Below are 11,774 nucleotides of genomic sequence, written 5' to 3' on the forward strand. Positions count from 1 at the left end.
TAACATTTTGGCGGGAATGTGAAATCCACTATAACACTTAGAAATATTTATACGGAAAAGGCTATCTATCAAAATTTATGTAGAAAAAGTGTCTATGCTGGGATTCGAACTCAAGAACTTTGGCATATCAATCCACGACACATACCCCTACACTAGGACGACTGGATACCAATTATCAGTAATTTAACATACTTAAAGGAAGAAAGATATTTTCATAAGTGGGGAGAATTGGTGGACCTTTATTTATTGGGTTTTAGCCCTTTTAGAAAATAAGTGAGTTGTCAGACTGATTGTTCAGTGGGATTTTACCCTTTTTCAAATGTGGGGCGAGCTAGTTAACAAGAGTGGCCGCGTATATGGGGCGATGTTTTAGAAAAAAAAGGGGGACGAAAGATACCAAAGGGACAGTCAAACTCATAAATCTAAAACAAACTGACAACGCCATGGCTAAAAATGAAAAAGACAAACAGAAAAACAATAGTACACATGACACAACATAGAAAACTAAAGAATAAACAACATGAACCCCACAAAAACTAGGGGTGATCTCAGGTGCTCCGGAAGGTAAGCAGATCCTGCTCCACATGTGGCACCCGTCGTGTTGCTTATGTAATTACAAATCAGGTAAATAGTCTAATTCGGTAGGTCACATTCATGAAAGGGAAGGGGACTGTAGTTACAACGTAAGGAACATATCCGATATCATTTGTGAAACGGTTATTCCATAACGGTCAACCAACTCGTGATGGCGTCCGTAAAACTTACGAAGGGATGATTTCAACTTCACCATTTGGAACTCTTGGTTTAATAGCTTCCTTGTGAGCAGTAACCCTCTATCAAGAAAATCATGATAGGAAATGCAAGCACGGGAAAGTGGCGATTTAGTGTGGCCGATTCGCCAGTGGAGCTAGTTGACATGATTTCATATTTAATCATCGTGTTCGGGGTCATAAAGGGTTTTCATAACGTAGTAATATACAAAGTATATTATAATGGTTGTGGGGCGTTTTAAACTAAATCTTATGTATTGTAAATGTTTTTTATTCTAATCTAAAACAGCTGGGATGTAAAATAGTTATCCCATTCGGACTTGGTGTGTCAGTGTTAGATAACATCTGCATGGCCTCCGGCCATCGAGTTGATCTTACACTGACACACCGCGTCCGAATGGGATAACTATTACTTATCGTATATTCTGTATGTCTACCATTTATTGATTTAAACTTGAAAATTATATATTCATGATATATTTGACAGAGAAAAATGAGCGTTATGATTTGAATTTGAAATTATTGGAGTAATTGAACAAAATTTGAAATTATTCTATACTATACGTATGGATTATCATTTACTAAAATACATGTTATGTTAATAAAAATATATTCTTATATGCATTACTTTAAAATATTAGTTTTCTGTGTAAAAATGGCATATTGTTCACTAGATTTTATATAAGATTATTTTATATGAAATCGAACACACCTATGGTTAAGAGCAGTATATCTAGGTATATCTTCCTACATTCTTTCGATAAAGATAACAACTTTCATACTGTCAATGTCCTTTTTTATTCGAGCGTAGCAAGAGTAGTATTTATTCGTTTTTCATATGAAATTCAAACAGAGCCTGTATAGAATGCATATTCAGTCTAATTTTATCGAATTGAGTTAGCATTTATAATGTATTTTCCAAATAAATCATTTGAAATAATTATTTTTTTATTTCGTTAACCATGGTATTAATCGAATTATATGTACAGATTCCTTATAGAATATCTTTTTCAACGAGTGCCGTTATTCATCAAGTTACAAAGATGTAGATTTCTATCAATGGTTTTATATTGTTACAGTGATGAAATAAATGGTCAAGAGTTCCAATGTTATTATTTGCATCATATAAATGGTATTTTCCGTTTGACATATGCAATATTTGCAGTCTGTTTTCAGTAAATGTAATCCTGTTTATACATTTCCATTGATTTTTTTCTATTCATATCAATTTTTGGCTTATTCGTATACCCGCTAATACACAATTCTAATTTTTGTTTACATGTAAGGGTCTCAGTTAACTTTATTCTTAACTAAAATAATTTAAATGTCAAATCTTTATTTGATTTGATTTGGCCTTTTTTAAAGCGATTATAACTAATATATGGTCTTTTTTAGAATCTGAGCAGTTTATAGTGTTTATATTGTAAGTGCGACAATGTTTATTTATTTGATGTTATTTGTAATAACGTCCACAATTTAGTTTGTATTATATTTCAAAACATAATACAAAACTCAGATATGATCCTGGATCCCTTATGATTTATTGATTTTATAATTGTTAAAACTTTCGATATGTACTTCGCGGTAATATCACGTTAAGTAATTTTAGTCGTCGCCATGCATTTAGTTTTTTTTTTGATGTTGCTTGTTCAATCTTTTAAAAGCACTTCGCAAATTCCACCCCTTGATGATATATAAATTTGAGTAAAATTTAAGTTTATTTAGTATTTCGTTATATCTGCCCATTTTCTCTTTTTATTTGACTCCAATATTTAATTTTTTCAGTTCTGCTTTTCGAGATTGAAAAAGTAGCTTCATGATTTTCTCCTCCTTCCGCCAATTTCACACGAGTCCTTATTTTTGACGCTTTTGGTTTGTTTTAACTTTAGCGTTTTATTAGTGATTATATTTTTGATATCATATTTTATACCTCCCCAAAGTGATACTATTTAATTTGAGTTTTCTGTTGAAATTTAATAACATAACTTTTTTGAGTATTTTTGTTGAAGCTTTAACTTACCTCATTTGTGAACCTTTTTTTTTTTTAAATTTGATGTCATCCCACCAATCTTGATTTTTTTTCAAAACAATTTTGTTTCATTTTAACAGGTTTCCCGCAAAATTTCTGATGCATTCTTTAATTCTTCACTTTTTATTGTATTTATATTGATTATCTGACCTGGCCTCTTTGTATTTCATCTTCCATATATCCGTTAGATCATATTGTGATGATAAAAAGTTATTACTTCCTTCCAATATCATCACGATTATGAGAAGGATTTCTGTGGTTTGTTTTGTCAAGTTTACAGTTAAAATCCCCATCCAAAATATTGTAATGATTTACACTTTCATCTGTAAAATTATCAAAAAAACAAACGGGCAAATTAAAGGCATTATGTCTAACAAAATACTTTACAAGTCTTAAGCTGGGGTCACACATTCATGATTTTTACAGCCGTCCTTGACAGGACCTTTCACGATTAAAATTTGTCAAAAGTCTGATCAAGATCCTGTGAATCGTGAACGGAAATTCAAACTTTAATCAAAATTTGAAAAACAAATAATTTAATCACGACAACAATCAGATATTGTTCAGGAAGCGTCGATATTCAACCGTTTCCAAGCGAATTTATCCCGACAATCCCGTTCTCAACCCCCTTCTAATCCAATTTGTATCTTTCGCCTGGAAAAAATCGACTGAGTCTGTCACGACTGCGTCCAGTTTCTACCGAATGTAATCCGACAGAGATCAGACATTGACCAGACATTAAACCGACGCTGACGAAAGTTATTCGTTCGAAAACTGTCAGCATACTCGGTAATGGCGGAACGTAATCCTATCACGGTCCGCTCTATCGCATTGCAAACGACTTTTTCTGGTCTCAGTCGTTTTGTATTCTGTAATTGTCGGGACTCTGACGTAGGTATCATTGACGAATTTCGTATTATTAACGGGACTGTTCCGGAACGGTTTCGGCAAAACGGTCTGGAAGCAATCTGAACTCAATCGGCAGAAAAACAGCAATAAAAAATTTCTTCAGATCACTTCTGTTCACAGGACATCGTCCAATATACACAGAACATTATTAGGATCTGATCCGATACAGTAGAATCTGTTACGACATAGGCACGATTGTAACCCGACTAGACAAAATCGGCTAAGTTTCCCCGAATGTTACGGGACGCATTAACTGTCGGGGCGCCTCGCTGAACTATTCAGGCCCTTCCCGACCGGTAGGAATCTGTAACGAACTTAAAAGACTGCGTTCAGACAATGAGAGGACATTCCAGATAATTAAGGATAGTAATACTTTTTTCATTTTTCGTGTCGTACCGGCAATGTGTGAACCCCGCATTAGATCAATATTGACACACATGAACAACAATGACCATTCAGGCACTTGCATAAAGAATGTTGCGGTGCTGAAGCGCTCAACTCTAACCATATCCTGAGACAGAAGTGAAACAGCACAACGGGAAAAAATATGTATAAAAGACAGTTCTAATTGACGCAATTTAATAGATTGGTATGACTGGGGAATTGAACTTTATCAAATTAGAGAATGATCTGGGGTCCACCGCATGGTAAGCAGATCCAATTCAATGTGTTGCTTTTTGTCGTGATTAGTTCAATTCCAGTTATTTGGTCCTATTCAAAAGGTCACATTGAGGAAAAGATGACGGGATTGTGGCTACGACAATTGGATCATATCCGTCGTAACATATGCAACAGTTATTCCACGAAATTAATCAGAAAATGCAATATATAAAAATTAAAGATTGATATTCGTATTCAAATTATCATATTAATAGGTGAATATTTTGTTGGAATTAATTGTTGGTCTTTTAGTCCACCCCAATCTCCAGAAGTGAAACAAAGCAAGCTTTTACTCCGTCATCGGTAGTGGCGTCACCGTCTTTATTATTTACATCGTTAGGTTTCTAGTTTGTTTAAATTTGAAATTTGATATAGTTTTATTGCTAACTATGCGGCATGGGTTTTTCTCATTGTTTATCAGACACACAGTGGCATATAGTTGTTCTCTTTTGCGTAATTTAGTATGAGATTAATGGTTGTTCCAATGGCAATCATACCAAATCTCCTTATTTTCATCAGTTTTTATGCAGTAAATATTACCGAATTGTTTTGTTCACCATTTTTTTCCAAATAAATCAATGCCTCGACCAAGTCAGGACTATTACATTTGATATTCATTCGTTTGATGTGTATGATCTTTTGATTTTGCCATTTGATTACGGACTGTCTGTTTTGAAGTTTCCTCGGGGTTCATTATTTTTGTGAATTTTCATTTAACTCTGACAGTAAAAATAACACACGAGACACAATGTTTCGTGGATTCTGTCGTAAATTTAATATTATACTGCTACCACTTGAGAACTACGGGAGAAAAAACCCTGCCAGAACAAGTGGTTAAAGGATATCCTCCTTATGTTTTTTTTGCCTGTTGATCCACTATTTCTTATCAAATAACTCTACACAACAACTGGAACTTTAATTTAACTTCAACTCAATGGATTTCGACATACATATGATGCACTTAAAACAAAGAACATATGCAAATCGGTTCAAAAACAGATCACCATCACATAATATCAAATACAACATAAAACAGCGGTGGTGTTCCACATGTATTATGATATGTTTTTGGACAGTACGTCTATATGATTTTAAGTAATAAAAAGCTAAACTTCTGTGTATTGTCAGTAATGACTCGTAGTTTTTAAAACTTTGCGTTTGTGTATGATCAGTATTTCCGGCCAATACATGTTCGATTGTTTCATTTGATTTCAACACAGAGCCTTGGCTCACACCGAACTATTATATAACTGGGTACATGTGGGGTGAATATAATGTTTTGGAAAAACGAGTTCTGCAAAATTTGCATTTTTTTGTGAAAAGCGCGAAAAACTATTACATCTGCAACTATTCCAGTCATAACTACGTTCGATAATTCTGCATGATAATGGTTTAATTGTGATTTTGTAAACTTTACTGGCTATCTGATGAACATGATGCACGAAATAAAGAAATTGGAAAATATAGTTATTGCACCTCAGTTAATATCCATTCGAGGTATTTTAATAATATCGTAATGAATTTCATTAAGAATCGGACAACACTATTTTACATATATATATATATATATATAGGTATTGTCAAAACATACATCTACATAGGAATTTTCAAAACTTACAACGTAATTAGGTGCCATTGTTGTTTTCTTTGATCACCTTGAGGTTATTTTATAAATAACACAAAGCTGAGAGGGTGATAGAGCAGATTGTAGCCCCGAGAAAACATTGTAAACCGTGGCGAAGCCAAGGTTGACAATGCTTTTTCGAGGAGTATTTTACTCGGGCTTGATACGGGTGATGTGTGACGTCGCCAAAGTAACGTCATGATTGCTATAGTGATAGGATATGCCATGCAACTGTTATGTTGATTGTCCCTTTGGTATCTTCCGTCCCTCTTTTATGTCCTACAGTGCTTGCAACCTAAGGTGTTACTGTTTTAGCGATCAATCAGCGGTCATCGACCAGTCACCGATCAGTCAAGTTCGCGTCAAACTCACGTCAGTAATCCGTCAGACTTATAATAAAAGTAATTGACTGATCTGACTGATCGGACGAATGGTACCGATCGACCTTGCTGACGGATTGAACTCTACTACGTAATATGATAAACTAATACAAATTACGGAATCTGAGTTTTGTTTAATTTAATTAAAATGGCGACCCGTGAAATACGAACGTTCAATTACAACTGATACATTATTTTATTAATTATTTAGCAAAGTTTTATGAGTTGTAACGAAAAGAAATATACAGATAAAACCCTAAATTAGAATATCATTATTGAAGAATGGTCATTTCCGTTTTTATTTAGATTATATATTTCCGAACCCGGCGAGTTCTAAAACGGTGTCTATATCGCGATTTTGATTTTATAAGTTTCCAAAAATACTCGGGAAAACGAAATGAAAGAATCAGTTGCTGTAAATTTAAGTCTATTAGTTTCAATATTTTAAATTTGCATCCTTATTATCTTAAAATTCTTTAAAATAAACACAATCAAGGACTTTCTCTATTCCTGTCACAATCGAAGCCTTTAAAAAAACAAATTACATAAAAAAAAAAACTCTTTTTATTTTTAAATAAGACATACGAATAATTTTAATCAATGTAAACAATATTACATTATATTTTCTGATATTCCTTTTTTCCTAAATAAAAAAAAATCATTCCTAAACAATAAAAAGTACCAAAATCCAATTTTAAAGAATTTTAAGATAATAAGGATACTATTTTATTTGAAATCAGTTATTTTAAACATTTCAAGATACGTCTTTCAATTAGAATTTACAATATTTTTCAATATGAGAAGAAATATTTGCATTTTAGGCAACTATTTGAAATTTAGTATCTTTTTCCTAGAAATAAACATATTCTAAAAAACAACCAATGCTGATGTATAAAAAGTACTTACATCATATTGCGGTTTATAATTTGCACATGTATCAAAATAAAGCAATAACTGACTGCATTCTCATTCCACAAAAATAAAAGTTTAAGTATCTTAAATCTTATCATATCTAAATTCTAATTGAAAGACGTATCTTGAAATGTTCAAAATAACTGATTTCAAATAAAATAGTATGATTTTTAATAAGAAAAAAAATTAATCTTGGTTATTTTAAACAATGCGAATACAATTTGAGTATGATTTCTCTGACATTATTTTTATTTTATGAAACAAATTATTCTAAACTATAAAAAGTACAAAAATCCAATGGTTGACAATAATTCCCATTCAAATGAAGAAATGATTGCATTATGGTTCAACAAAATCAAAAGTAAATACATACTTATCCTTCAAATATTCACATTTTATACAAAATTAGTCATAAAAAGGCTTTTATAACAACTGATTGCAATTGCAGATACAATATGAGAAGACTTATTTGCATTTAACATCAGGCAACGCGTACAAAAACGTAATGTCTTTTTTCCTCAAAGTAAACATATTTTATGAAGAACAATCAATCCTGATGTACACAAAGTACTGCAATCTTATGGCGGTTAATTATTTATTTCAAAATAAAGCAATAACTGCATTCTAATTCCACAAAAAAACTCTTAATATATCTCAATTCTAATAAGAATACTTGTCTTAAGATGGTAACAATAATTGATTTCAAATAAAATAGTATCTTTTTTTAATAAAATCAAGAATAGTAGCATTATTTATTGGATGAAAACTAAGTTTATACCCCAAAACATCAATTTTAAAACATTGAACGTTGCATACTTCAAATACTAATTTTGTAAATAATCTTGAACTTCATCCAAGTTATGTATTATTTTCAAGGGAGCTAAATTCAAGTGCAACATGTAAATGTACTGACCTGCAAAAGTTCTTATCATGTTCATCCAATTTCACCTGAATAGATGCACACTTGATAAAGCTAGTTTTATTAGAGAAATATTGTGTATATTTTTATCGTTTTGTAAATATTTAAAAGATTCTAATATTTACGTACTAAAAAGTGTGTAAAAATACAGTGTTAGGCAATCTATAATTGTATGTGTGTGATTGAATTAATCTCTGTACTGATTAATCCACACTGTCATAGATTTGTATGTCATGTGCTGCTATTTATAGGCATTTAAAAAAACACGTGTCTCATGTCTATCTCTAGATTAGCCTTCCGTGACAAGGTAACACTACGACTATTGAAGTTATATTTTAATATAGCGGATGTGGTCGAGTGGTCTAGACCGCTGGACATGAGGCTAAGCGATACGCTGATACAATTTTAAAATTTCCAAACACGGCGCAAAGATTACTAAGATATGCCAAAATGAAAGTAGTTATTCTCGTTGTGAACTGGCACAACTCTAGATTTCCAAAGGTTGTGACAGTTGAGATGTTATAACTGCATTGAGGGCAGTCCTCAAACAAAAAGATCAAAAATGTCCTAACCGATCCAGGATGGTATAAATTAGACAACGGTAGGGCAATTACAACAGAAACTACATATTTAAGCCTCCGTGAACGTGGCAACGTACTTATTTATACATCATCCCGAATCAATGGAAACCTATAATTTAAACTGTTATTTTTAAAAATAATTTCGAACTGTAAAGCCAGTACTACATCCGGCGTTGTTTGAAACAGGTGGTCACAGGAAAATGAAGGACTCGTTCTATGTTTTTTCATTTATGCCCTCTGGGGAAACTGTCCGTAACTTTCTTATCCAAAATCTTTCCCGAGCGACTCTGTCGACCTTCGACCAACCCTCGTTGTGGTCTATGATTGTGATGGTAAGGTTTTTGAGATCAGCTTGTGTGTGTCCAGGTGATCTCAAATGACGACTTACGGGTAGGTCGGGCTTGCAAGTGTAGTCACTTCGATGACCATTCATGCGTTTGTTAAATGGTTGCTCTGTCTCGCCAACATACTGCATGCCACATCGACACTGAAGGAGGTATAATACAACATTCTGGGTTTTGCAAGTTACATTGCAATATATAGTGTACACAGACCCAGTCGAGTGGCAAGTGAATGTTTGAGTATTCAGTATTTGTTGACAAGTCAGGCAACGTCTGTTACCACATGACTTGCACCATCCTGCAATTGAACAGCTTTTATTTGAGGAGACGTCAGCTCTAACAAATAAGTCTTTCAGACTTGCTGGTCTCCGAAAAGCTAAGACAGGAGGATTGGGAAAGATCTTGGATAATTTAGGGTGTTTGGCAATAGTTTGCCAATTGGCACGGATCAAACGTGAAAGGTTATTAAAGGCTGGATTGTATGTAAGAACAAACGGGACTATTTTGCTGCGCTTCTTCCGTTTGTATTGTAAGAGGTCATTGCGGCTGTTATTGTTAGCGCGCGCAAACCCCTTATCTATGTCCAATTTCTTATAACCTCGTTTTGTCAAAAATCCGCGAAGTTCCTGTAACCGTTTCGTGACAGCCTCCTCAGAGGAGCAAATCCGCTTGACTCTGAGAGCTTGACTGTACGGGATACTTTTTGTACAGTGTTTTGGGTGACAGCTTTGGGGAGAAAGGTATTGATGTTTATCTGTGGGTTTACAATAGAGGTCTGTTGATATGACACCGTCCTTTATAGATGTGGTTGTGTCTAAGAAAGATATCTTAGAGTCGGAAATTTCATACGTAAATTTAATTGAATGGTGGGCATTGTTTGCATATCTGATGAAATCATCCAGTTTTTGTTGAGATTCAATCCATTTCATGTCAACATCATCAATGAAACGGAACCAAGACAAAGGTTTGGATAAAGATGCTGCAATAATTTGTTTTTCTAATTTGCCCATGAAAATATTGGCGTAAGACGGTGCCATTTTCGTCCCCATCGCTGTCCCGTTAATTTGAAGGTAATGATCACCATTAAAGGTGAAATTGTTGCATTTCAGGACCAGAGTTAGTAGCTGGACTAAACATTCAGTAGGTGGTTCTAAAATGTTTCGAGAGTCCCATATTTCCCTACAAGATTGTATGCCGTCATCATGAGGTATGTTGGTATACAATGAGGTGACATCTAAAGTGACAAGGAGGGTGTCCGGAGGAAGAGGGTTCATGGATTCCATTTTACGAAGATAATCTGTAGTGTCTTGAATGTGGGAGGGAAGATTTTCTACATGAGATCTTAAATGAAAATCGACGAATTCCGAGATTTTCTCAGTCGGATGGCCGTTTGCGGATACAATGGGTCTACCAGGGTTGTTAACCTTGTGTATTTTGGGAAGAAGATACAATCGACCAGGCTTGGCATTCTCTGGCTTGAAATAACCAATTGTATCCTCATCTATGTGACCGTCATTGTACATGGTTTGTAACGCAGTGATAATTTTGGAGCTAAACTCGGAAGTAGGGTCATAGTCTAGTTTCTTATAAAATATCTCATCAGAGAGCTGACGCACTGCTTCCGCGATGTAGTTAGCTTTGTCCATTATCACAACGGCACTGCCCTTGTCTGCTGGTTTTATCACAATATCATCTCGGTTTCTCAGCGATTGTATGGCTTTTTTCTCGTCAGGGTTCTCGTCTCGTCTGACGAGAAAAAAGCCACACAATCGCTGAGAAACCGAGATGATATTGTGATAAAACCAGCAGACAAGGGCAGTGCCGTTGTGATAATGGACAAAGCTAACTACATCGCGGAAGCAGTGCGTCAGCTCTCTGATGAGAGATTTTATAAGAAGCTAGACTATGACCCTTCTTCCGAGTTTAGCTCCAAAATTATCACTGCGTTACAAACCATGTACAATGACGGTCACATAGATGAGGATACAATTGGTTATTTAAAGCAAGAGAATGCCAAGTCTGGTCGATTGTATCTTCTTCTCAAAATACACAAGGTTAACAACCCTGGTAGACCCATTGTATCCGCAAACGGCCATCCGACTGAGAAAATCTCGGAATTCGTCGATTTTCATTTAAGATCTCATGTAGAAAATCTCCCCTCCCACATTCAAGACACTACAGATTATCTTCGTAAAATGGAATCCATGAACCCTCTTCCTCCGGAAACCCTCCTTGTCACTTTAGATGTCACCTCATTGTATACCAACATACCTCATGATGACGGCATACAATCTTGTAGGGAAATATGGGACTCTCGCAACATTTTAGAACCACCTACTGAATGTTTAGTCCAGCTACTAACTCTGGTCCTGAAATGCAACAATTTCACTTTTAATGGTGATCATTACCTTCAAATTAACGGGACAGCGATGGGGACGAAAATGGCACCGTCTTACGCCAATATTTTCATGGGCAAATTAGAAAAACCAATTATTGCAGCATCTTTATCCAAACCTTTGTCTTGGTTCCGTTTCATTGATGATGTTGACATGAAATGGATTGAATCTCAACAAAAACTGGATGATTTCATCAGACATGCAAACAATGCCCACCATTCAATTAAATTTACGTATGAAATTTCCGACTCTA

At 34.5% G+C, this 11,774-nt stretch overlaps 1 protein-coding gene across 1 annotated transcript; it reads right to left on the bottom strand.

Annotated features, from left to right (window-relative positions):
- Positions 1-3,012: 3,012 nt before the first annotated feature.
- On the bottom strand, positions 3,013-11,401 carry LOC139497503 (uncharacterized). The gene is made up of 3 exons (XM_071285733.1): positions 11,397-11,401; positions 9,892-10,871; positions 3,013-3,122 (listed from the first exon to the last, which is right to left on the bottom strand). The coding sequence occupies exons 1-3, from the start codon at positions 11,399-11,401 to the stop codon at positions 3,013-3,015; spliced, it is 1,095 nt and encodes a 364-aa protein (XP_071141834.1).
- Positions 11,402-11,774: the final 373 nt, after the last annotated feature.

Source organism: Mytilus edulis, chromosome 12 (assembly GCF_963676685.1).
Source record: "Mytilus edulis chromosome 12, xbMytEdul2.2, whole genome shotgun sequence".
Classification (NCBI taxonomy): Eukaryota; Metazoa; Mollusca; class Bivalvia; order Mytilida; family Mytilidae; genus Mytilus; species Mytilus edulis.